Source organism: Lathamus discolor, chromosome 15 (genome assembly GCF_037157495.1).
Source record: "Lathamus discolor isolate bLatDis1 chromosome 15, bLatDis1.hap1, whole genome shotgun sequence".
Taxonomy (NCBI): domain Eukaryota; kingdom Metazoa; phylum Chordata; class Aves; order Psittaciformes; family Psittacidae; genus Lathamus; species Lathamus discolor.
In genome coordinates this window covers 1,355,052-1,381,950 of record NC_088898.1, presented here as the reverse complement: position 1 = coordinate 1,381,950, position 26,899 = coordinate 1,355,052, and the positions used below count along the sequence as shown (strand labels likewise).

Sequence of the window (26,899 nt, the reverse complement as noted above, 5' to 3'; positions counted from 1 at the left end):
GAGTCAGGGTGTTCTGGGAGGGAGAAGGCCGGCCTTGTGTGTTTGCTCTCTATTGATCTTGAAGGTGTAGCCTGCTATGTCAGTGCTAGAGCTTTTCCTGAGGAGTCGAGCTGTGGGTGAGGAGCCAGCGTGTCCTGCTGTGCCCCAACAGGAGCTGCAGTGGAGCTGAGCTCTTTCCTCAAAGGCTGTGAGAGGCAAAGGGGCTGCCCCAGCTCCTGTTTTACATCAGCTCCATTCTTACAGCTGCTGGGAAACGTATTGGCCGTAAACTTCTGTTTGCTCCTGGCATCTGGCAGGAGCTTCCTTCTGGTGAATTCTTTTCTCTGAAAGGGGAACAGAAATTAACCTTGGTGCTGCTGCTGCCCCTGGGACAGAGCAAAGTGTGGGGGAAATGAGCTGGTGGGGTGCCAGGTCCCTCTAGGCTGGCGAATGGAGGCGGCAGGAGGACAATGCCAAGGACTGTATGGGCATGAGAGCACTGCATGAGGCACGTTGGACTGGGAGGGTGAGCACATTGTGTGGAAGGGTTTGGGCCAGTTTTACCTGGGAGAGGAGCTCGGCAGCTCTGATCACACTGCACAACTGGGAGTGCATGGCCCATGGGCTACTCACTGCCCTCCAGGGATCCAGATGTGCCTGTGCTGTGTTAACATCTGGCGCCAGCAGTGATTTTTCTTCCATCTGACAGTCAGAGCCATGCCTGTCTGTACGTGATTGCTGGAGGCTGGGAAGAGGGGCTGAGCAGCTGTGGCACTGACCTCCTTAATCTGTGATGCTATTGCTCACATTCCCAAGGCTGGGGCTTTGTCGACAGAAGGACAACGTGTTCTCTGGATGAAAACCAGGGAATGACAGGGGTTTGTGGTGTGATAAAGGGGGAAACCACAGGGACTGGGACAGGTTCCCCTGCAGAGGAGGGCTTCCTTGCTGTAGGAGGTGGGGGATGCTGTCCCTCGCTGGGTCCTGGGAACCCGCTGGGGAGGTAAAAGTCAGCTTCTCCTGTGTTTCATGTGCTGGAGCTGGGCAGCAGCATCATCTTGCCAAAGGAAGGGAGTGTGAGTGTTGCGGTGCTGAGCCACGTGCATGCTTTTATACATGCATCTTGGGTGCTGTCCCTGTTGCATAGAGACTTGGAGAGAGGATGGATCTGCAGGGCAGGCTGTGCCTCCCTTGGGTTTCTCCTTAGCTTTTAGTCTGGCTTCAGCTCTCTTATTCTGAACTTCAGAGGAGGAAAAGAGGCCACCAATGTGCCTCTGAGCCCTTGAGAAGGGAGAGGTATTTAACGTCTGTGAGGAGCTTTGATACCCTCCTGTGCACCTATTACATTATTAAAAGAGCATAATTATTTATATTATTAATAGCAGCAATTTAGGGCAGGAGGAACATCTGTTTCTGTAATGGGAAGCAGGTGAGAGAGTTGAGGCTCAAGCTGACTTCGGACCCAGCCGTGCCTTTTGCTGGCACCAAGTCTTGTGCTGAGGAGACTTTCCAGGGCTTTTCCCTTCAGACTCTTTTCCCTGCCAAAGGTTATAAAATGGCTGCATGTTCATTGTGATGCTAAAATCACCTGGTAAGGCAGGCATGTGATAAACCACATTGACCTCATCGGGCAGGTACCATAAACCTTCACAGGAAACTTCGTTCTGGGAAAACCTGTCCCCTCCACAGGTTACTTTTGCTTCCAAGTCTTGGGCATTGCCCTGCACCAGGAAGCTGAGGGTGGAAGGAGGGTCTGCTGCTCTCCTCTGCTTGTTTCAGCTCCTCTTGCTCAGCTCTTTGTGATCTTTATGAACATTCTGAGAGCAATTGGAGGTCAGAAGCTTGAGCTGGGGGCCAGAGGAGCGCTGGGAAAGTCTTGTGAGAGCAAGGACCTTGCAAAGAAGCACAAACACAGAGAGCTTAAAGCAACAAACTGAAAGAGGCTGCAGAGTAGCTGAAACAGGAAGCAAACAGAGGTTGAGTCTGGTTCTCCAAACAGTGACAATGTGTCCCTGGAGAATGGTCTTGCTCTTTCAGACACACAGGACTCAGCTCTGCCTCGTGCTCTGCAGGTAGCAGTGAACCAGGAGCAGCCAGGGGCAGCCTCTGTGCCACTCCAAAGTGAAAACTGACTCTGGGCTGCCTTTCTTTTGCTCCCAGTAGCACATCAGCCTCAGCCATCTCCTCTGATGGCAGCAGTAGTGTTAGGAGACACTGAGCCTCCGTGCTGGGTACTGCTCATCCCCACGTGGGAGGCAGCCGTGCTTCAGGTGATATTCTCAGGTGGTGAAGTGGGCAGCTGAGTCTGGGTAGGTATGAAATCCCACTCCTTCCCGAGCTGTGATCAGCTCTGTGTGGCTTTGAACATGGGTCTTTGCATCCTCAATGCAGTTCTGAGTTTGCCTTCTTCACAGGAATCTTTGAACCCTTGGATCAATTAGACAGGGATAGAAGAAATCTGCTTTTATGTTTCCCAGCCTGTTTGTTTTTGTTTGTTTGCTTGCTTTAAATATCTTTGAAGTCGCTAAGAAGTGTTTAGTGCTGCTGAAATACGCTCAATTGACCAGCCCTGTACTGACGCAGAGCAGGGAGGCAGCAGTGCCAGCCTGTGCCTCGGGCTGGGATGAAGCCCAGGGACAGGGATGTTCCTTCTCCACGGGTTGCTCAACCCTCCTGTGAAGGACTGTGCTGGGTGACAGGAGAGATGTGGCCCCTGAGAGCAGCAGTGTGCGGGGGGACAGCCCTGCACACTGAGCTGTGAGTGCAGGGGCCGGGCAGTGTTTGCCTTCTCCTTAGCAGATGATCACAGGAGTCACATCATTAATGGCTTCAGGATGGAGCCTGCCCTGCTCTTGCCAGTCAGACCGAGCACTGCAATTGGAATTGCTCAGTATTCAGTATCTTCAACTATATTTAATTCTTCCCAAGAGCTGCAGCTCAGCCTTTATCATTCTAAAAATGAAAGCCTGAGGCTGTGCTGGTTAATTGTACCTGCTTATGCAGGGCTCTGATGGATGAGGTTGTTGATTGAGGCAGAGCAGCTTTTGGCCGAGTGGAAGGCAGAACACAAGTGGTCTGGTTGCTTTATTGTGCTCTAACAGATGCTCAGTGGAGCCTCAGCCTCCGAGCTCGGAGGAGTGTTGGCACAAATGTTCCCAGAAAGGCACCTGCAGGAAGGTGTCAGAAAGACCTGAGCCTGCGGTGGTATTTGCTATGATGCTAAAGGGAGCAGAGCAGGAATGCCAGGAGTGCTGCTTGCATGGGTGGCTGCTTGGGTGAGGATTTAGGACTTCTAAAGGATGCCTCCTCATAATCTTTATATTGATTGTTTTCTAATCTGAGCAAGCTCTGCTGTTAGATCAGCAGCACTGATGGGGGGAATGAACCTCTGAGTCATTTGGATCTAAACTGAGTAATTGAGCCTTCGGTTCAGACTGCCCCAGTATTGGCTTTAGGAGGTTTTAGAATCTTCTCAAAGCATCAAGAAGTATTTCAGGTTCTTCTCACACCATGGTCTGCACCTGAGCCTCTTTCCCAGCATCCATATGAAGCACAGCAAGGCTTCTCAGCTCCCAGCAGAGGAAATCCTCCATGACTGGAGGAGATCTTGTGCTAACGGAACTCAGGTTCTTTTATCTTGATGCCAGGGGAGACTACAGGAGTGAGAAGGGAGGGTGAGGAAGAAGCCAGCTCTTGAAGCCTGTGGTGGAGAAGGTACAACGTGGCTTTTGGCAAAGCCATCCTTTGGATCAAGAGGTCTCTTTTTGTGGGGAGAGCTGACTTTCCGGAAATTGCCAGGTCCTTACACAAACTCCTGCTCTGAGCTGGGAAGCCTGATGTTCCCTTTGGCTGCTGCTGCAGGCTCTTGCAGCCATCCCAGCTCTGCTGTGCGCTGCCTGGTTCCTGAATGCACTTTCCATAGGCAGTTTCCTTTGGTAGCCAAAATAGGAAATGCCTATGGTTATGATGATCTTCTGTCTAAGAGTACAGTATTACTATTAGGAACAAAATGCCTCTGCTTACTGTATCCTCTTGCAGCACAGAGCAAGAAAGGGACCAAGAAGAAGAAAGTTCTTTCTTATCCAGCTAGAATCCTTATTCTCTCTTAAAGGTTTTTGTATGGATGCCCATGGTCTGCTTTGGCACTTCTCTGAGCAAGGCAAGGCCAGGCCCTCAGCATGAGCCACCTTCATCTCCTGCCTGACCTCAGGAGCCATGCCCCTTCCCTTGGCAGCAGGACTGACCCCTGCCTGGCATGAGCAAGCATTCGGACAACAGGCCATTGCTTAGCAAAGAAAGAGACCTGGCAGCTTGTGGAGGCGGAGCTCATGAATTCAAAGTCCAGTGTGGCCAGTGTGTTCCAGGAGCTGGAAAGTGCCTGGCTGCTGCAAGTGGTGACTGACTGACAACAGCATCCAGAAGGAGGGATCGTGCATTGTCCCTCCTCTTACAGAGTTCTACTAAGTGTTTGATCCCTGCAAAGCTCTCGTGTTGCTCTTTCTCTGCCCTCCCTGACTCAGCCTGTAGGACACAGCTGTGTAGTTGGGCTTGACTGCCTGCTGGAGATGTTGCCTGATTACTGTGTGTCACTTTCTAGCTTAAACTCGGTTTCTTTCCGATCTCTGCTTGTTCAACACAAGCTGGTAATGGAGGATGGGTGGTCATGAGACTCTGCTCTATACTGGCAGAGAAAACCCTGCTCTCAGAAGCAAGCCAGGTGTCCCTGCCAAGCCTTTCACACCGCTCTTGCATTATCCCTGAGGCCATGTGCCTCCTCCCAGCCTGCTCCACCCCATTCATCTATCTCCCACAAAAGCCTCCTGTCCCCACAACTGTTAAACCATGAAGCAGACAGTTGCCTGGGAGGAGGTTATGGTTGTAAGAAGCCACCTCTAATATGACTTCAAGCTTCCAGCCAGCTCCAAGGCTTGTATTTGACTATCTGTTAGGTGTTGCATAATTGGGTACTCTGCATTGTCTAGATCCTGCAAATACACCCCAAAATGCTTCATTCTTTGACCTGAATTGCCAGTACTTTATTCACAATTAAGTCTTATTCTAGCCTTGCTCAGTCAGAGAAAAGCGGATGTCTGAGGGAGAAACGAATCAAAGAGGGGCCCAACATCATGACCATTACTAATAGCTGTAAGGCTTGTAAGATGCAAGATCACCTTGTCCTCAAAGACTGCAGCTTTCCTGAGCTATTGGGTTTGCTCCCAATGGGGGAAAGTAGCTCCCTGCTGCCATCTCTATCTCCAAGGAGGACTTTGTTCCAAGTCCTACCTCATCCGTGTGCAGGCTCCTCTAGTATGTGGTCCAGGGTGTCTCCTCATTGCCTCTCCCCATCTGAGGAGCCTCTGTGCTGGCTGCTCACACTGACTGCAGCCAGCCAGATGTGAAGGTGCTCCTGGGTGCCATGTGGCTGTACAGCATTGCTGCTGTTTGCAGTTGCTCAGCTGTCAGACTGGATTCTGGAGGATGCGAAATGGGTGACACGTGCACAAAGCATCTTCTGCCAAGTCAGGCAGATGAGCATCTCTATTCAGAAGTAACTGTTCTTTATTACCACGGATCGGATATACTTTTTTTCTTTAAAGGAACAGCTTTGCCACGGAGGAAAAATCCTTCAAAACTGTTATCCTGGAGGTTTTTTGTAGTGCTTGGATCTGTGTGGAAGGTTGGTATTTGCTCAGCTGGGCGCTGTCTGTGTGCCAATGGATATGGCACAGCACAGCACACACACTGGAGGCCCATCTTCCCAGCAGAAGGGCTTTCATTCCTGTCACTTTGGCTTTGACAATGGAGAGCTGAGGCTGGAAGGGCCTCACATGGGACCAAAGCATTCCTGGGGAAATCTGATGTGACAGCACACTGAAAACAACCTCCCTGCAGCTTTCCCTGGCCCTTGGCTATGGGTTGACATCATTATTTTCATGTATGCTATCCCTTCTGTTGCAATCCATACCTGCTTCTGGCTTTAGCCATAACCAGGCAGCCAGAAAAGTCCTTAAATAACTGAGAGGGAGAAAGCTGTTGTCTTGCCCATCTAGTCCTATCCTCAGAGACAGAAGGGGCCAGAGCTGTCAGGATTCTCCTGGTCCTTTCCTGTCTAAAGGACTGGGTGGAAGCAGATGGTCCTCCCCATGGATCAACACACAACAGCTTGATGCCAGTGTTTTACGGTGCAGTCATCATAAATAACTGGTATTATTTGCTTTCTCTGGTTAAAGGAAAGTATTGTTCTACCACAGTAACAACGGGGAAAACAAATGCCAGCATTTATCATGCAAGTGCTGGCAATAATAGAGGTCAAGTGGATTTATAGTGCCAGAATCCATTATGTCTTTGAAGACTAATTAAAACATTAAATGAGATGCTTGTCCTACCGGAGGCTGCTTTATTTTCTCCTCCTCCTTTCTTTTCTTGCTGCTGTGCTTGCTTCCCCCACTTCCTTGCTGTAATAACGGAGCATGAGCTTGGCAGAGCTTTCCTTGATTATATGTCAGTAGCGTATGATTTGAGGTGGTCTGTGAGCATTTGGAGTGCTGTAGCGTATCTCCACTGTCACCTCTGAGCCTAGGAGGGTTTACAAATGTCATGGTTTAAAAACCAGGCTGAAACCAGGATACCAGGCCAGTCTTCCACCCCAAACAACTGCCCCAAATCAAGGTTCTGAATTGCTGGGCTCTGTACCAAGGAGGGAGGCAGTTGTCTGGGCTGGAAGAACTAACCCAAAAGCCAAGTTGGTATCTCTCAGTTTATACAGGTACAGAAGGAATTGACCTTTGCATGTAAATCTTGGCTGTCTTAACCTTTCCCCACTGGTTGTCTTTGGAGTCCACTGTCAGGTTTAATTCTGCTTCCTCCTGTACAGCCACCCCAGAGGGATACAGCGTGTTCCCAGCCTGCAAATAGAACTGTCGCTTGATCTGCACCAGGGGGGGGTTCGCTTTGTCTCAAGCAGGGATGGAGTAGGCAGCTCTCCAAGCTGCTGGAGATGGGGGAGAGCCTCAGAGTTATCAAAGCACATGTCAGCTTGATGAGAGCTCCTGGCAGGGCTCCCTGAGTTGCTGCTACACATTCTCTGCTCGATCTTGTCAACTGCAATCTCAGGAGCACTGCTTAGATATGGAGACTGTCCACAGAGAACAAAGCTGCTCACACTGTCTACCCAGCTTTGCTCTACTGCAAATGTACAGGGCATGATCCCATTGTTATCCTGTGATAAAACACTTCCCTGTGTTTTCTGTGGCTACATCATGCTTCATAGCAAGGTACTGCTAAAGAACTTTTGCTATGCGAGCATTTCTCCTGTAATTGCACTTTGAAAACCAAAGACTTCCCTTGGTTTTCAAGGTTTTCTCCTTCCTCAGAGGCCATACTGATCCTGCCCTTCCAGGCAGTATGGAGCTGGGGACACATCCCAAGGGAACAGGAGAAGAATGGGGGGAAGGTGCTGTGCTTGCTGTGTATGCCATGTCAACTCTCTGGTTTAGCCTCTTCCTCAGACATGCAGGACCTGGGCAGCTTTGCTTAAAATGAGCTTAAAAAGCCAAAGGAAGGTACAGAGCATGCACTGCCACACATCTGGACCTGAAAAGAGACTTTAAATAACGGTTCCTGCATCCATGTCATCACAGGTAGCACAAGGATGTGCAGAGGGACCATCCGTATCCCTGAGACAAAGTGGATGGGTCTAGATAGGTGTCTGACGTGGATATGTTGGGTTAGTGTCCCAGAGACAGAATAGGGAGTGTTTGTGAGGTGGAGGAAGCAGGGGTGTCTCACCTGCAGGCAGGCCAGCACATACACCACCCTTAGCTCTATAGCAGCGCGCTTCCGCCTCCCTGGAGTCCATTGCTCCCTTTCAGGGAGGGAGGTGACTGCTTCATCCAGTTTTAAATCACAAGAATGTGAGAACCGTTAAACGCACCTCAGCACCAACAGTAAAAATACCTCCCCCCTTGGTTCATGGGGGTGTTGAGCTGAGGGGGGGGAGATTGTTGAAAAAACCTATTTAAAAGAACAACATCCGAGGAGCTGCAGGAAAACAAGGCATGAATGCAGCCAGTCAGGAGCGTTGCTCAGCTGATGTTCACAAGAAGGTTTCAACTCGCTCTATTAGAGACCTCAGTAAACCTTAAAGACAGAGAGAGCATTTAGAAATGCCCCTGAGGTTTTCCGTTGCTCCGCAGCGAGCTTGGTAAACATGCCAATAAATACTGGAAAGGGAGGAAAAAACCTTCCAGAGGAACAGACCCGGGTTTTCAGCTGCTCAATCTGTTGCATCCACGGCTGCTGCTCTTGGTCCGCACTGGGGCGAAAGGGGCAGAGTTGAACTTTTGCTGAGGATTGGGCAGTGCTGCAGGTATTTCTGGGAAAAATAACTCGGAGGAGGCTGGAAGTTGCATCTGGAGCCTTCTGAAGGAATGTCCTGGTCGGAGGCAGAAAGTTAACGGAATCCCTTCTGTCGTGGGGTGCTTGTGAGTATGGAAATCCCTCTGCTCTCGGAAGATGAGTGCGTGGAGGCTACTGAGCCCATCTGCACAGAGTAAAGGGGAGAAGCTCCAGGCGTGCGGTGGGAATTGCTGCCTGGGGGGATCTGGTTTATCGTAGCCCTCACTGATAGTAGCCTCTTAATCCTTCTAATTACTTGTTTGAATGGTGCTGCATGCTCCACCAGCGGGACAGTTTGTGGTCAGCAGGATGGCAGAGCCGGGGGCTCCGTGGGGCCAGCGCTCAGCCCCAGTGCTGCTTGTGTCGTCTTTGGGAAGAAAATAGCTGAGTTGATGGTTCTATGATTTCGTGAGTTGGGTGGCTCTGACTTCTTCCCTTCTCAGCTCAACTGAATGTGGAATCCACATGGTAACAGAGGAGCACCAGCACCAAAGCAAGTGAAGAAGACAAATTGTTCTGTGTGCCCTAATTGCCAGGGCAGTCTCAGCTGGCTGCGTTATTAAATTAGCAGAGGGGAAGGCAGGTTTTCTCCTATCAGAGATTAATGCTTTCTGGCCAGCAGTTTAATGTTATTGCAAACGTACAAAAGCACCTGAGGATGGAGGTGTATAATTAACGACCTTTAGCCCGGTGGCAATGATGGGTGTTTATCTAATCCGACACATTTGGCTCCTTTCTTGCTTTCCTGGAAGTGGCCGTTAAAAGCCGCTGTGACGCACGCTCACTTCCAGGTGCTGGTTTCACCTCTTGGGCATTGCTTTGAAACCCAAGTGTACCAGCTGATGGAGTGGTTGTAGGTGGCTTTTATTCCCGACCCACCTCACTGCTCCACACAGAAGACTCTAGTTTATTCTGTGGGAAGCCAAGAGCAGCTATAGCTATGTCCAGAATGTGCTGATGGCCACAGGGAGTGCAAGGTAGTGATGGAAGCTGGGTGGTAGGGCTTGTGTCTCCCACTAAGCTGGTACAGGGCCTCTGTTTAAGAGCGCTGGGTCCTCTCAGCTGAAAACACGCATCACTGCCCCGGGGGAGTGTAATCTTGAGTGGCATTTAGGGCATGGAAGGGGAGTCCTGCACAGAGTGAAGCAGTGTCTCTGGCAGGGTGGTGGGTTGTGTCTGGCCACTGAATGGGGTGCAGCTCTCCCCATCTTATGGTGAGAGGGGGCTTGGGCTTGATCATTTCAGCTGTCTTCATGGCTGAGTGCACACCCAGGCTGTGGTGATGGATGTGTTCAGCTACCAAATAACCCAGACCTTTCATTGGTGTCTAACAGCATGAGCCTTTCCCAACCTGCTCCAAGGAGGTTCTTAAGATAGGTTCATGAACATAAGATACGTTATACAAGATCTTAGTAAAAATAAGTGAAGACTGAAATATGAATGGTAAAATAATGAGTTCTGCATGCTTTGTGGAGGGTAGCAAAGTCCTTTCTTCCTGCCTGCTCCAAAGGGATGCAGCCCCATGTCTGAACCCTCGCCAATGTCAGCAGCAATCGCTGACCTTCCGGAATGAGATCCTGTTGTTACTGAACTGCTGCCAAGTGAGCAACTGGCTTTGCCTTGTGGAAAGGGGAAGAGTTTGGAAGAAATGATGGCTGCTTGTCGTTGGGTTTTCCTTGCTCTCTGTGTATTCACATCCGTGCCTGCTCTGGGCCTGATGTCAGTCCCTTCTGAACCCAAAGCCTGGTAATTGTTTTGCTCATCTGAGTCTTTATGGCTGCAAAAAAAAAATCACTTTAGGGGAGTGAGGGGCAGTGAAATGAACTTTAGGTCATTTATAGCTAAGATGTGATATATGTGCATGACCTTTAGTGAAGTCCCAGCTGATCTCAGCTTGTCTCGTGTCTCATGAAGCTGAGCAAAGTTGAACTTTCCGAAGCTGCAGTGTCTGCTACCTGGTGGCTTTTCCACCTAATCCCTATGTTCTGTGTACAGACTTGGTTTCTGAATGCTGTGCTTTCTCTCTCATCAAGTTTGTCCAGTGAACACTCGGTGGCACCATGGTTAGAACAGGGTCTGTGGGTGCTGCTATAGCATAACCAGTGGTGCTGTCAGGTGGTGCTGGGAGCGGGGGAATCTTTAGGTTTGGTGAGTTTGCCGTTGCAGGAACCACACAAAGCTCTGTGGTTTCCGTTCTCAGGCTGATGGGTTTCAATTCACATGCATTCATTCACCCTCCCCCAGGGTTTCCCCTGAAGCTTGGAAGTTGCCATGGGACCTTGAGGGGACAGCTTTGGTTGCTGCCTGTTGGGCATCGTGTGGTGCTCAGCTAAACAGAACCTTCCCGAAAGATCAGGGAAGGAGGGCAGGAGAGTGGAGGAGCAGAAGTGGTAAGGACATGGTAAAGACATCCTAGGAGGATTTTGTAACCCTGGCCGTTAGTGAGCAAGGCGGCAGCAGCTGGAAGCAGGTTGGAGGGAGACAGGGATGTAAAGGAGAGCTTAGCAAGCAGGGGTCCGAACTGAACTGTGTTTCACCCACTCTGTTATTGCTGGAATGAAATCTCAAACAGCTATCATGAATGCTGCCAAACTTGGATTTCTCTGTCAGGTTCAGGGCAAGGTTTTGCTCTCCTTAAGGCTGAGCCTATGACAGAAAATATTTGCCCCTTCACCTCCTTTTCTAGCCCTTGTGACTGTAGAGAAAAGCTTAAGGCTGCATCCCAGATACATTCTTTAAGTTAGAAACATGAAGCAACAAATGCACCCAAGTATTAAACTATGGCTTTGTTCTCATTTTGCTCCCTGCCAGTCCCATGACTTTTGTGGTTTAGAGTGGGGTTTGTAACTCCTGAATTCCAGAGGCCTCATTTGAGATCAGGGTTGCAGTGTGACCTCACTACTGGTCTGATAGCACAAGCTTCCCACCACCCTCGCTGCTGCTCACTGTGCTATGACAGACCCAAAGCAATGGAGAAGCCCCCCACATGTGAGTCTCAAGGACAGCACAGCTGCAGCATCCCATCCCTTTGCCTTTGTAGTTAACAGGAGCAGAGCATTCTGCATTGAATTTTGTCTGTGTGACATTAGTGCTGCCAGCGAGTGACACCCTCCTGATGCGAGAGTGCGTTGTTTTGCAGGAGCCAGGCCAAAGAGACTCCAAAGGAACAGCATGGACAGCTTAGACCTCCTGAAGTTCCCTTCTGAAAAGGTAAGCAAAGATGTCTGGCCTCAAAGATGAAGTATCAGTAGGAATCTGTAATGGCTTGTTGACTGGCTTCATTTGCAGGGAAGTATGCAATTAGCAGATATCATTGGAGTCAATGGGATTAACCAAAGAGGGTTTCTAGAGAGCTTGGAGGAGAGGAACAGCTGGTCCGACTGAAAAGGCACTTAACTGAAAGCCAAAAAAGCCATGCTTTTTTGCAAACCCAGCCCTTCATTGAGACGGATAATTGTTAGCGTTTTAGCCCCTTTAGTGGCTGGTGGCAAATCTCAGTGCCTTATTACCCCAGCAGAGTGCTGCACTGGGCACAAGCAGGGAAGGAGAGGGCAGAAGCAGGAGCTGGTGTGTTGCAGGAGGCAGAGGGGTTTGCTCCAAGGGGCTCTAAGGATTCCCCCTGCTCCCATTCAGTGCTGGCAATGTCAGACCCACCAGCTCAGCATTTACTCAGTGTCCCCAGGGCAAAGGCTGTTTCCACAGCGGATGCTCTGAGCCTTTCCACCCCCAGGGATTGATTGAACTTCTTAGGAAATCCTGCAGAGGATCACTGCATGTGCCCATTGCCATGGGGCTTGCTCATGCTCTTTCCCAGAGAAGGCGGCCAGGCAGGCAGCTGTGCTCTGCCTTTTGGGAATGGCTTTGGCACAAATAATGTTCCTTCATGCAGTGCTTTCCAGGCACAGCTCTCCCGGGTGTCCAGGGAGAGGTTCCCTCTTACAGGAGTATCGCAGAGAGAAAAAGCTTGCCCAAGTTACAGGAAGGTGCAGTCAACGGGAAACAGCCTCAAGCCTGCAAACCCATTTCAGGGGTTTCACAGGGAGGATGGAGTAAACAGGGCTGTGGGCACTCTGGAGTCAGATGTGAGTAGTCCTCTTCCCCCTGCAGTGGTCCTGTGGGGTGCGTGCAGGTCCACCTCTCTTTGCAAAAGTGCTTTGGATACAATTCCACTTCCTCTGTCCCACTGCAGCTCCCAGGAAAGGGTGATTACAGTCATGGAAGAGGGCTGTTGGCTTCAAGGTTGCAACGATGAGGAATCAGTCAGCAGAGTGAATTGTGATCAATCCAACACCCTCTCCTTATCGCCTCACCCTTTGCCTGTTGTCTGTGCCAGAGACAGCCTTTGAAGTCCTCAGGAAATCCCATAACCACTGAGGCCAGGAATCCTTCTCCAATGCCCCTGCACAGAGCAGTGCCTGGGCAGTGTATCTCCAGAAGCACCCACGTCTGTTCTGAGTGTCGCAGCAGACAGCAGGACCGCTGCTTCCCTGATCATCCTTCTGCAACTTGTGCCTTATTCCTTGTTTTGAGCTTCTCTGGTTTTAGCTCGCAGCCATTGGTTCTTGTTTATTCCTCTCTCTACGAGACTAAAAATCTCTTCATCACATGCTGGCTTTTACCCTGAAGGTTCTTACTTGCTGTAATTGAGTCATCTATTCTTTTTGTCAAGAACTAAGTGGTCTGAGGCTCTAAGGCAGTAAGGGCGTTGTAAGGCAGCTTCTTTCCAGTTCTGAAATCCATTTCTGTAGTTGCTTTTCAAAATGCTGATGCCAGCCTGGCTGCAGTTGGTCCCATCAATAGCATTCAGGGGAATGAATCTCTCCTTACTCCTTGATATTCCTGTTTGTATTGCAAGGAATGGAAAAGCCATTTTGGCTACAGCATCTCAGTGTGCTAGTGATGTACTGTGACTTCAGACCCTGTTCAGTATTGTTGGCTCTTTGGTCTGTGTGTCCTTAAATCCCAACCACATGGGCCCTTGGGTCATCTCCTGGGCTTCTTTCTCCTGTCCGTAGTTGCTGCAGTGAGGATACCCTGGGGCATCCCCTCCGTGCTTTATGTAGGATAATGGGGTGGTTTGCAGCCTGGAAGTACTGAAGCCCAGAGCATCAAGCAGGTTTAGGCACTCAGTTCCCACCAGTTAGATGTAAGGTGGCTCGTGCCTTTAGTAAGTGTCTTTGGAGCTAAATGCTGACTACTCCTGGTGCTTCTGTAGCAGGGCCTCATCTGCGTGACAGCAGTAATGAGGCTGTTATGATAATACAGGCAGGGCCATTAAACTTGAGTCTTTTGACAGAGAAGGGATAGAGTTATGCATGTTTTATGGGAAGGGGGTGAGAATGGGATTGCCAGGCATGGGCAGGGCCTCGAAAAGGGGCTGCAGTGAGAAGAGACAAACACTTCAAGAAACATGTAGCCTCTGCCATCTCACTTTCCTCATGCATTATACAGGGGTGATCATCCTGTGTTTCATGTCTATGGGAGCACTGAGCACAAGCATTTCAGGGAGCAAAGGAGGACAGCAGTGAGAGAACAGGGGATGGCTTGTAACTGTCTGCTGCAGTTAGGTTAGCCTGCAGCCCCCACGTGCTTCTGGTAGCATGAGAAAAGAGCAGAATGGGACTCCAACCATTCATGTTCATCTGCCTTTTAGGAAGCTGTTGGGTAAGGGCCCTACTTGCTGAAAACAGTGGGAGACACTGAGGCAGACAATGCTCCGTCTGTGCTGGGAGCCAGCTCCTAGAGGTGGGAAATGCTGTGGAGCATCCAGGAAAGCTGTGTTCCCTGGGGCATGGTTGGGTTATCCATGGTTTGGTGTAGGCTGCTGCATGGCTGGGCCCTGGGAAGAAGTGAAGATACAGCAAGTGGAGGGACTTGTGCCAAGGGCTTGGTATCCTGGGCAAGATGAGCTTGCCACTGCTTAGAAGAGGTTTTTGAGTGTGGTTGCCAAAAATCACTAGCGGCAGTGACTGCTTCTGGACCTTTCATCCATCATTCCCCATGCCCGTAAATAAACCAGCCATGCTTCTACCTGCATATCTAGGGTTTTAAGAGGATGCTGCTTCTCCCTGTGGAGAAGCTGACTACTGTGTACTACTTGGGTGATGCTTCCTCTCCACTCATTAAAACCATGTGCTGTAGAGATAGACAAAATGAGGAGTGGCAGCTCACACCACCCGCGCTCCACATTAACTTCTTCCTTCTATCTCCTGTTCTGTGGATACTTGCCAACAGATCTCCACATAAACCAGAGCCAGGCAATTTGTGCAATGACTGTTTTTTGCTTTCCCAAGGACCAGAATGGGGACAGCCATCATGTGGGAGACCTGAAGATCTCAGGGAAAGAGTTCTTGTCATTGCCTGCGAGGTCAAAGAAATACCGGGAACACCACTCCAGCTCCGAGAGGAAGCCCCAGGGGTCAAGTACGTCACCACTGGATGCCAGCGAAGTCCGAGTCCAGGTCTCTCAGTCGGTAGGAAGATGATGCTTTTCCTCCACTACTGATCTGGGAGTTTCTTATAGTGTGTTAGTTCTTAACCTCATTTCTAACCTGCTCTTGGGGTAGTGCTGTGGCTGGAAAACAGAGCCTGCATCTAGCTCTGCTGGTGACTGTTGGGGAACTATAGATAAATTCTGCTTCTCTGAGCCTCCATCATGAGCTAGTTTATGAGCGTTTGATATTTAATGGTGGTATTTGTAACCTTCACCTGAGGGATGGGAGTCTAGACCTGAGCTTTCCTGAGTATGGGGCTCTCAGGATACGATGCCTTCAATTCCAAAAGAACACAGCAATTGGGATCCCTTGCTTTGTGGAGCCTGACCTGATCAGCCTCCTGGGGTCCATGAGGGGTGGGCTTGTTGCTTTCAAGAAACAGAACCCTTTTCAGTTTATTTGATGAGCAACCAAAAATGCTGCTTGCCATTGCCAAATCTGGGACCTTAGGAACTGTTCTCTCTCATGTCCTGATCACATTGATGGTCTCCAGGGTGGCAATGTGCAGAGTGGGCTCTTTGAATTCATTGATCATCAGGGAGAGATGATGGAAATCATTGTCTAGGAGGTTCTCTTTGGAAGCGAGTTAGGTGGAGCGTGCTTCCTGAAGAGCAGGAGCTGGCCCCAGTGTCAGTGTTTTGTGGGTTCCTGGCATGCAGCAAATCCTGTGCTGAAGAGCTCTGACTCAGTCTGTGCTTGGCTCCTCTGAAGGTGGTGGGGATCCGTGTCCTGGAAAGCTCTCCATGGGCCTTTTTGATGTCTTTAGCTCTTTGTTAGGCTGCTATCTTCTGGTTGTGTTGATGTTTATGTTGTGACACACAAATACAATGTGCTGGGAAGGGTTCCTGCAGCTGTGCTGGTTTTGTTCTCAGTCCTGGAGACAGGGATCACACCCACAGAGGATGGCATGTGTCTGGCTCATGGGAGGGGATTTTGAGACATCAGAACGTGGTGATCTCAAGTGAGAAGACCCAAGTCCTCAGCTTGGCGTTGCCAGGAGATATGGAGCATAACAACAAAGATTTAATGATTGCATGGCTGCCTGAGGGTACTTGGGCTCTTGCTTTATCCTGAGACTGTAACAGTATCACAGCGCTGTGATCATGCAAAGATTCCGAATGGAATAAATCCAAGCCAGGAAAGAGAGGCCTATTTTTTTCCTGGCATTTAAGAAAAGCAAAATAAACTATTTTCATGCTGCGTAAGAAAGGGTCTGAGCTGCAGAGCTTGGGATGAAGCCCTTCTGTAGAGTGGGGATGCTTCAAGCATTCAGTTCTTTGTTCCTGGTCTGAGGATCACAGAGCGAACGTATCCTGTTGTACCTGTGTGCCTGTGCGTATGTACATATCCCTTTCTGACCAGAGGCATTCCTGATTTTCAGCTCTCTGGCCACTGGAGACAGGATCTTTACACCAGCTGGGGTTTTTTTTAGACTTCTCTGAGTTCATTCTTCATTCCCAACAGTGCGTATGGAAATGGTCTAATAGGAAAAGCATTTCCTACTGCTCACCGGTGCAAACATGATCATTGAGAAGGAAAACAAACCTCATCTGAGCCAGAAAGGAGACAGCAGCATGGGGGCATGCAAGGCAATAGAGAGGCAGAAAAAAAAACCCCACTTCTGCCAAAAATAGCCTTGTATTTTTAACTCAGACGTTCAGCCAGGAGCCAAACAAAAGCCACACTCTGTCAAGAGCAAGGCAAAAAGCATTCCTCAGGGTGTAGCTGTGAGCACATAGGCTGTGTCTAAGAAAAAGCCCCATGGGACTTTGCCAGCCACCAGTGACCTTGTGAGAGTACACATGGGGTTTGGTGAATGTCCATGAAAGAGCAAGTGAAGACACGGACACACGAACCCAGTGGCAGGAGGTGCCTCTGGGGGTTGCGCTGTTCCTGAGTGATGGAACTGTGGGAGCAGGGGAGGGATGTGCTGCTCCTCCCCTCCTTCAGGGAATCCGTGACCACCCAGCAGCGACTCGCAGGGTGCAGAGGGGAGGTTCAGGCTCTACCTGGCTCCTGTAGTCATCCTCTGTGCCTGGTTGTTATCCTGAGGCCTTTTCCCTGTGTGCCCTGTGTGCTCTATGTGTGTGTGTGTGTGTGTGTGTGTGTTAGCTCCCCACTTGCTCTGGATTTGTGAGCTGAGCCCTGGGAGTCCATTTTCAGTTCAGTTCCCAGGCACTCCTGGTGTACACAGGATTGGAACAGAGCGGAGTGAATTCAGGGATACACAGAGCAGCAGTGTGTGGAGAAAAGTGACATCTTCCTCCTTGCAGAGACTGAACGTCTCGGTTTGTGCCCAAAAAGAATAGATCAGTGCACACTGCAGTGGCTGGGAGAGAAGTGCCTGTCTTATGTCTTAAAGAATGCCCCTTATTTGGTATCTAATGGACCATTGTCCACATCTCATAAAAATGACACTGACAAGTGGTTTATTGGGTTTTCTTCAGGCCAGTAGCTTCACAGAGCTGCACAGCTTGTGTACAGGGCTTGTGCTCTTTGTAGGTGAATGCTCAGGTGACTTCTGGTTTGGGTTGGTGCTCAGCTGGCACTTGTGCCAGCCTGAGCTTGTAGCGTAGGCCAGAACAGTTAAAGTCAATGTCATCTTGCCAAAAGCAAAGCAGCCCATTGCCTTGAGTTCTGCTTTTGTCCCTGTCTGTTGGGGCTACCTGGGCTGGGCCAGTCTGTTGTAGGGACTGTGGGCGCTGTAATTCCCATCCATGGGAAACTTTTTAATCAAATGTAGCAAACCGCAAGCAGAATGGGGAGAAGCTTTGGATGGTCAGGCTGTTGCGACCGGAATCCCCCCAGATCCCTCGTTTTATGAATGCTCAAAGCAAAAATCCTCTTTAACCCATCAGTAAACAGTGAGTCCTTAATTAGAGGTGAGGTCTAGTGATTGATCAATGATGCTTTTATGGGATGCCACAATAGCTGCTGTCCCACCAGAAGGTGTGGCCTCAGACTGCACACGTGGTGCTGTGCGCTCCTCTCCCACAGTCTTTTTGCAGGGGGAAACTGAGGCTGTGTGCAGGGATGCCCAAGAGAAAAACTCATTCCAGGGCTCCCAGGCCCCAGGCCCAGTGTTGTAATCCCTGGATGAGTCCTGCTGCCAGCACAGCCACCGACCTCCTTCCAGAGAGCCCTTGTGCAGCAGCAGGTCTCTGGCACAGGGAGGTCCTGCGGGTGCGGTGCCTGAGTCAGAGCTCCCGGGTTCGCTGCCCATCTCTGCCTCTTGTTTACCTCCCTCTTCCCCATCTGTGTGGTGGGGTAATGCTGCTTCCCTGCCTACCCTGGGGAGGTTACAGAGGCGTGATGATGGCAGTAAAATCTGTTTGAGCTTTGGATGGCAGGAGCTGTGGTGGTGTTATTAGCAGTGGTGGTGATGATGATGCTAATTACTGAGCTGCTGGGAAACTCCCCATGGGAGGAGGTGGGAGAGGGAAAAGGAGGCGAAGTGAGCTCGGGGATGGAGAGGAGCCTGACCCTGCTGGCAGCTCTGCTGGACCCTGGGAGAAGGGCTCAACCTGTTGGCAGAGCCGTGGGGATGCTGGGATGGATGGGAGAAGCCATGGCCCAGCTGCTGCGTAAGGTAGGAAGCGTGCCAGGGCCTGTGGCAGGTCCCTCTGCGCGGCTTAAGCATTCCTGCTGCTGCTGTGCAGAATGCTGGTGTGGAACACAGCGGAGAACCTACGCGGGAGGGGCAGAGGAATGGGCTTCCTTACCTCTCCCATGGCCCTTAAGTGGGTGAATTTCCCAGCCGTGGCTGGTGGCCACTGAGAAGAGAGGGACCAGCACAGCCTGGGTCTGAGAGATGGGAAAGGGCAGGGTCCTCCTCACTTTTGAGGTCAGGTCTGGAGCTCCCATGGGAATACCCAGGGCTGTGAGTACCTGGTTCTCCACCAGCAGAGCAAAGGTGGGTTTGGTCTGGGAGAAGCTGGTGTGAGTGTGAAGTGTTTGGTCACATTTGCACTGTGTTGTAGCCAAGCCCTAAGCAAAAGTAGCTGCATCAGAGCTCAGTTCTTGTGCCTGTAGTTGTGGGTGGCCAGATCCGGGTGCTCCCTGGAGCTCGTGTACTGCGCACCTCGAGTTTCCTCTCTTTTAAAAGGAACATCAAAGCAGAAGGGTTTGTACCACGTGAAGCTTGCAAACATCAAAGGCTTGCTCATAAATTTAACCTCTCTGCTCTGCTGGGGAGAAGGTCATAACGCTCCAGCTCTCGATTGACTTGGTAATTGGGTTTTAGAGGGTTACTGGAAGGATGGGATTTTCCTAACACTTCAGGCAGGTTGTGCCCCTCTCACCACCCCCTCAGAAATAGCAACCATGGTGGAAAAAGGACAGGGTCCATGGAGGAAATGGGCTGTTTATTCCTGTGTGGTGAGGGGCTAGGGACCTGCCCCAGTTCTGGCCCTGAGTTTAAGCTCAGCACCAAGCTAAAGTCTCTAAGGCCAGTGGGACAGTGCATGTGCCAGAGTTCAAGGACTAAAGCAGTTTATTGCATCAAGATCCAAAAGCTGGAGCAAAATCATGGAAAGAGGGAAGGATCAAACCCAGTCCTCTCCCCTCCTCAAAGATCTGTGCTCTAGAAATGGTCCTGTTCATGTGGACTCTCTTCTTCCCAGTGCATCAGCTCGAGGGAGTGCTTCCTCACTCTTCAAACCTGTCCTCAGCAAAGACCATTTATAGTCAAGAGAAAGAGGAGCAGTTTGATTGCAGTGATGACTTGCAGAGATGGGTTGCTGATGTATTTAGACACTGATTTGCAAACATGCTGCATCGCCAAACATTCCCTAGGACAAATGTTTTTATAAGACCTTTTTTACGATTACAGTGAGAAACAACCGTAAAAGAAGGGAAAATTGTGTAAATCACATTTCCCCACCCCAAAGGCAGATTGCCAGAGCAATTCCGATGGGTTTCTCCCTCATGATGTACAAGGAGATTTTCAGCTCATGGTTGACCGTCTGCCTGGCTCCGTCCTGATCTCACAGCGCAGAGAGCAGAACGGGAGGGCAGCGTGGCAGAGCGGGCAGGGAGGTCCTGCCTGTCCCTGTTACATCACATGTTGTCCAGGCAGTGTCCCCATCCATCCCCTGTGGCTTCGCTGTGGACTGCAGAACTGGGCGGATGGGTGCTGGGGTGCGAGGATAAACACAGCATCAGGGGCTTCCTCCTTGTGCTCTGGCCCCAGACCATCCTTCCCCTGGCTGTCTTGTATTGGTTGAGAGAAGATGAAGCCAGTACTCCATTGCAGTCCCACAGGAGCTTGAGCATTTGGGGGATGCAGCCTTTGCTGCTCTGTGTGGGCTCCGTGTCATCTTCCCTCTCCTTTAAGATGAAGGAGTCTCATTGATGTGTAAACTACTGCAATGCAAGGGCAGTTCGATGCACACCCTCCTGTATCCCACAGCCTCCGTGTTTTGGTTTGCTGCATGGGTGTAATTATACCATTATTGTTGGTCAGACTTTCTGTGTAAACGTGTTCTAAGAGCAGGGGAGAGAGGAAGAGAGAAGCTGGAGTCAGGCAGAGGGAAGGCAGCTGCTGCTAAATTTAAGCCTGTTCCTATGATACCTGGAGGCTGCTGTGCTGGTGTCAGTCCCGTTGGAGCTGAGCAGGTAAACACTGAGCTGTGGCTTGCTCTTGAATGCTTTATCTTCCTGTTAGGTCGTGGAACCTTCTGTAGTGCTTTGGGCCTGGGAGAGAGGCTGCACTGGGATATTTCCTAGCTTGGAGGCAGGATGAGCTGGAAAACTTTCTGGATGGCTTGAGTCTGAGAGGTACCAGGAGGCTATTCCAGGGATTTTGGGCTGTTCATAGAAGCTGTCAGTGATCTGGTTGCCTCCCCAGAGTCATCCTAATTTATCTGACCTTTCTTTCCATATGTCTGCATGAGTCTCTTTGTTAAGCTCTAGAGCCCTTCTTTTCCTTAACTCCTCTGACTCAGGTGGGCTGGTTGCACTGATGCTGCATGAGCCAGCAGCGATTTTAATGAATGCTCTCCCAAATCTAGACGTGCAACAGCAGAGCCAGAGCCGAGACCCCTGTGAACTTTGCAGTGCAGAGCCCTGACACGCTTTGTTCCTTGCTGGGACTTTGGTGTTGGCATGGGAGGCAGGGAAATGAGCAGGAGCTCTGCAAAGTAACTGCACAGAGGTGGTGGGGGGAGGCAACTGCACTGCCTCTGCTGCATTCATCGCCTCGGAGGTAAATTATCAGTTTCTTCCTTAAATATTAACAGCTGCCAGGTAATGAATTCCCCCTCTCTGTTTTATAATGGCACTAAAATTGGGATTTGCCTTGGTTTTCTCTGTAATTATCCAATGAGAGCATGTGAGTGAGAGGGAGGCATGGCAGCACTGGGCCTGCTGCAGGCGAGCATTAAGCATCATGCCTGGGGGACTGAACCCAACAGGCAGCTCTGGTCTGCAGAGCTGGGGCTGCACAAGTGGTTACATGAGGCTTATGGTACCATGATCCGTCATGAAGTTACCTTTTCCCATGCAGAGGGGTGGGTTTGAGAGAGAGGCTGGCATGCACAGCTGGAGTAAAAGCCTGAATTACCTGCCAGGCTCTTCAGCATCCCACGGAGAAGCTGGTCCTGGTGAAGTGTGGTTGGACTGGGAGGCCACATGAGGAGGGAGCAGCATCCTCAGCAGGGAGAGGTGAGGCAGGAGCTGTCCTGGTGCGCCGGAGCACTGGGGCCAGATGCTGAGCTTGTCTCTCTCCAGGCATCCCCTGCTCACTGTGGGTGGCAACTGCATTTGGACAGCTCTGTGACTTGAGGTTTGGTTTTGTGAGAGACAAGCTGCTTTCAAAGGGCTGTGCTCTGCTGCTGAGAAACAGCCCGCATTGTGCCAGTCCATGGCTTTGCCTTTGCCTGGTTTATCTGGGTGGCCAGAGGAGAATTCCTTAAAATCACCCCTGTAAGGTCCAAAATGGGAGTCCAGAGGCTCTGCCTTACATGCCTTGGGTGAGATGCAGTCTGGTGCCTAGCTTGATTTAAGAAGCAGCCGTCATCTCTTCTACTCACAGCTTTTGTCCTGGGGGTGTCTCTGCTCAGAGCAATGGGCTTTTCAGCACCAAGGAGACTCAGTTGATGCTGGCTGTGTTTTGAGAAGGTGACTGCTCTGCTACAGAGCCCCTGAAGGTGCTGTGAATGGTTTTGACATTTCATAGCTCTGGTCTTAGAACTGCCCTTGCAGTGTTCTGTTCATTTTGCTCTGAACAGAAGCAAGGCAGAGGTATTGCTGCCTCTGCGCCTCTGTGTCAGCCCTAGGCCTTGTCCTCAGTGAGGTGCTTCAGTACTTAAGGACCCAGAGGTAAAGCTGAATTCCTTATCTTCCTGTCTCTGCAATATTCTTGTTACTTGGACACCCTCATTCTGCTTTTTCCTCATTCTCCTTTTTCCTCACCCCACCTTTCCCTTGTTTTTTCCTTCTCCCAGACTGAGGTCAGCTTGTGAATCAAAGCTGTGGAAAGGAGATAGGAGGCAGGATTTAACACAAGCCTGTGCTTGTGCATCAACCACTCAGAAAGGAGAACATACTGGTTGCCTTGTGTGCAGGATGGCTGTCCAAGCCCTTGGCTTTGCACCACTTTCACCAAGGACCCCTAAGGTCTGGATGCTTTTCAGATCCCTTGGGCTGGGATCAGGGGCATGTATGAAAACTGGTCTGACACCCCATATTCTGTCTGTATCTGGCTAAGTGTGGAGGCCAGTTTTCAAGCTAGAAAACTGTAAGAAAGAGCCTCTTACTAGAGGAACCTCCTCTAGGAAGGTGGTGAAAACTGAACTGGTTGTCCAGGGTACCCCAGCATTGATGGGGGTTACAGCAGCAGGTCTGCAGACCAGCTAGTCTGGTGGTCCAGACTGGAGCTGACTAACCAAGCTGCTGAAATAGTCCTTCTCCCTTGACTCGCTGTAACTGAGTTTTCAGTTATTGGTACTTTGAAGCCGTAATTGAGGTCTGCTTTCCTCCTTGCACAGCCTTTTCTCCCGGCAAATTGTCAGCCATCAAGTGGTATGAGACAGTAAAGGAGATGTTACAATCACCACTTCCTAGAAACTGTTGCTTTAAAGAGAACAATACCAAAAAGAGGGATGAATTGAAGCCAGACCCAGAGCAATAAAACTCCAAGTGTTTGACTTCTCTCAAAATCTGGAACTCTTCATTCACTTCTGGGGTCTCTGCTGTGCCTGGGGCACTTTGTCCACCCCCAGTTCCAGCTTCTCACATTTAATAACTCACATACCAGAAGACCTTAAAAAAAATCTGTAGTCCTGGTTCTCTCTGGGTGTTAATCAGATTAAATCACTGCTTAAATTGCTGGTGCTATGATGACACTACATGACACGGGGCCTTGACCGGGGGTTTGGTCTGCTTTTCTTGCATGCCTGTCTCTTGCTCAGACAAATGTGAGTGCAAGCAGCAGCATGGCTGTGCCTGTGTTTCACCAGGGTGCCAACAGTGACCTGGGCCCTTACCAGCACCAGGGGCTGAGCTCCCAGCCATAGCTGATGGGATAAGTATGGATCAGGAGCACCGGATGGATGCAGCCTGTCTCTGCGTGGAATGAGGCTGGCAGGTGAGCATGGTCTGGCTGTGCTGGAGCCGTGCTGTGCACTTACCTGTTGCTTGGTGGGTCTACGTAGATGATCTGTTCTGTACCAGTAACTTGTGTTTCTCTTTATATGAACTATATTTAAAAACTGGGAAATGCACCTGGAACATGTGTGTTGGGTTTCAACTAAGGACAGACCTGAAGCAGTGCAGGAGCCTGTACAATCAGACCAGTTCTGTCTGTACCTTGTCTTTGATAGTGGCTGTTACAAGCTGCTGGACAGGGCGCTGGTTGTAGGGGTAGGGAGAAGGATGTGAATCCTTAAAGGGGCCTGAAATGAGGAAGGTTCAAGTGCTGTATCTTGGAGCTCTCGTGCTAAAAACTCTGCCCCTGTATGAGTGTGAATGCAGCTTGGGGAATGTTTGGATTGGAGGTGCAGGCAGGGCACAACCTGTGTTCATGTGGCCATCATAGCCTCTGCTCACACCTCACCTTCAGCCTGACTCCACGTTCCCCATTAGCAGTGCTATTTTGGAGCCTCCCTAGGCAATTAGCACCAATTAATCTAAAAAAGCCTAAATAATGGTTTTTTCAGAGCCCTCGGCTCCTTTCTGTTCCCCAGGTGGCCCCAGAAGACTGCAGCCTGAACCAGGTAGAGCTGAGCCCAGTTCAGTGCTTCTTGTGCTGGAACTGCTGGGGAAGCTTCCTGGGGAAATGTGCAGTTAGAGAATGGCCCCGAATGATCTCATGGATCCAACTTTTCCATCCTGGATTGTGGTGTCTGTGCCACAGAAGGACTTGCAGTCCCCTGCAACGCTTACTATGCCAGAGGAGGGGAGGAACCAGCTCCCCTCCAAAGAGTGAGACCACTGAATGTGCTTGGGTGCAGGAGGTGCAATTCCCATGGGATTGCAAGGAAGTCCCTGGAGGATTTTTCGCTTGTATCTAAAGCCATTCACATCCTGTTATTCTCTGGGCCCTGTCACATGGAGCAAATCAGCCTCCTCACCTTCGCCTTCCCCAACCAGGGTGTAGTTTCACCCTGCCCTTTGAAATAGTATGAACCAGGGCAAGAGCTGCTTTTTGCTGATAGGAGAAGCTGTTCCTGCCACGGCATGTGATTTCTGTCTCACCTGTTCAAGCTCTTAGGAGAAGGGCTGTGTGTGACCATCGCTGAAACGGGAAACCCACGGGTACCAGCCCCAGGATCCTCCCTGCCCCTGGCAGGGCCAGGATTTCATGTTCTGTGGGGTGTCTTGCATAACAGAGCCTTGATCTTGAGCGCGGCCTTCAGGCATTACTGGAGTATGAGTAAATAATAATTAAGGTTTGGGCGTTTGCTGCAGCGAAAGGGTGTTTATGTGAAGGTTAGAGTGTTATGGGTGCTAAGGGAGATGGGTGTGTGTGGATCCGATGAACTTCACCCCATCGTTACCACCCCAGGTAAAGGCGCTGCATCTGCTCAGCTGCTTTTTAAAACAGCGCTGCGCTAAGAGCAAGTAGGTGTCTAAATCAAAGTGTGTTTGAAGAAAGCAGCACAATTCTGGCAATCCAGAGACAAGCAGGCTTTTTTGCAGAGCATTCTCTAAGCACGCTGTCAGTGGGCTCCAATCTCAGCTGCACAGAGCGCAGTACATGGTGGGGAGGAGGGCAGATCTGCTGCAGGGGGAGCTTTGGATCACTTCCATTGCTGAAGAGGAGCGTGTCCTTCACTGGCAGCAGGTTTATAGGCACCTGTCTCCTCCATCACCTCCTACTCCTCGGTAGGGCTGGAAGTGGAGAGCTGGTGGTGCGGTCTAGTGGATGTAGTAGGTGACTGGGAGTTGAGCACTACACATTAACCTTGGCTTCTGTGCTAATTAATCAAGAATATGGGTTATAGCCTTTAAAGCAATGGAGTTATTTCAGTTTAGCAAATTGCTGCTGCTCAGCTGAGACTCAACAGCTGAGCGTGGTCCTACTTCCACCCCCCTCCAACTGCAGAGCAAATCACTGGGACGAGTTTCAGCTCCAGCCTCGTGCTTTGCTGCTGGGGTGTGTTGTAGTGCATGGCCAGGTACCGCAGCTCTGCAAGGGGAGCATCAGTCACGCTCCAGGAGCTCGCTGCTTGGTGCCCATAACCTGAATGGTTTTGAGCAAGAAGTTCAGGTTCACCCCCACTTTTGGTATTTAAAGGATTCTTCAGGTTTTTCGATGGGCCAAATTGACCTCTAGAGCTGCCCATCTTCTCCTCTAGACTGGAGAGACTCCCCAGCAATGATAATGCTTCCAACTTGTCTCCTTGGTTAGTAATTTCAGCTTCAAGGTGCTAGATCTGAGCTTGTGTGTTTCTATTAAATGGTGCCAGGGAAACCCAGCCTGGCGTGGTAAATGCTGTCAAAACCAAAGTGGAAAAGTTGCTACGTAAACTGCAGAGTATTGCTGGAGCTCTGAGGACTGTCTGAATACGCTGACTAATATAGCACCTCCTAAAAAGATACCAGAAGTAATCCCATGGCGTGGATGCCCTGCTCTCAGCAGGGAGGGCTGCCCACCTGAGCTGGGATTCCAGGGTGGATGTAGATGGAGGGAAGCTCTGGTATTAATGAAGTGCTTGCTCAAAGTAGCCAGATCTGAGCAGGACAGCACCCACGCTGAGGCCCTGTGAGGAGCAGAGGTGTCAGGAACACTTCAGACAGACACCCACATGGGAGCACCACGCTCCTCTCAGAACAAAATCAAACCTGATCCTGTCACTGCTATTGATCCGAAGACGTGGATTGAAGCCAGTGTGACAGTGGGGCATGTTCCCAGCAGGTCAGCTGTTACTGTATTAGGATAGGAGGGAGCGTGGGTGAGTTATTTTGATTTTGTTTGAAACAATAAAGCCCAAGTTCTTTGGAATCCTCACAACAGAACCAGCTTTTAGCCCCGGCGTTTATAGGGACGAGTGGGCGAGTTGTTTAAAGGGAAAAAAATCTTTGAAAGCAGGCCAAGTGAGGGTGAGAATTTCATGGTGGAAGGGAAGCGCGGGGCACCCGTCCTGCGTGTGAGCAGGGTGCGCATGGGCTGCCAGGGCCGTGGCTGGGCAGGTCGCGAAGCACGCTGGTGGGCACAGGGTGCTGAGGGCACACTTGGGTGCAGGCTCGCGGCTCACTGGTGTGCGTGCGGGAATCTGAAGCTGCAGGTGGTGTCTCTGCTGATCATGGATGTCTCATTCATTCTCCTTTGTTGCATCCTAAACCCAGATGCAAAATGTCATCTTCTCCTGATGTTCCAAGCACCAGCATCATGTGTGGGCCCTGCTGTTCTACCCTCTGCGTTTGTAAAATGTTCTGCATTTCATCCTCAATACCTGCCTCTGGTGTCCCCTCTCACAGCTGTCCTAAGTCGACTCAGCTCTCCACATGTGGGGCACAGGCTCAGTTCTGGTTCGTAGAATCCCAGCCTGGTTTGTGTTGGAAGGGACCTTAAAGCTCATCCAGCT

The 26,899-nt window shown here is 50.4% G+C and overlaps 1 protein-coding gene across 4 annotated transcripts in view; it reads left to right on the top strand.

The window, feature by feature from the left end:
• GPSM1 (G protein signaling modulator 1) overlaps positions 1 to 26,899 on the top strand; it is a 71,186-nt gene that overhangs the window by 32,882 nt on the left and 11,405 nt on the right. For all 4 annotated transcript variants that reach the window (XR_010616201.1, XM_065695995.1, XM_065695993.1 and 1 more), the window contains 2 exons: positions 11,516 to 11,586; positions 14,670 to 14,849. Coding sequence is in view for 3 of the 4 variants with exons in the window: in XM_065695995.1 (XP_065552067.1) it covers positions 11,516 to 11,586; positions 14,670 to 14,849 (251 nt within the window). In the remaining variant the exon portion in view is untranslated. The remainder of the gene's footprint in view (positions 1 to 11,515; positions 11,587 to 14,669; positions 14,850 to 26,899) is intronic.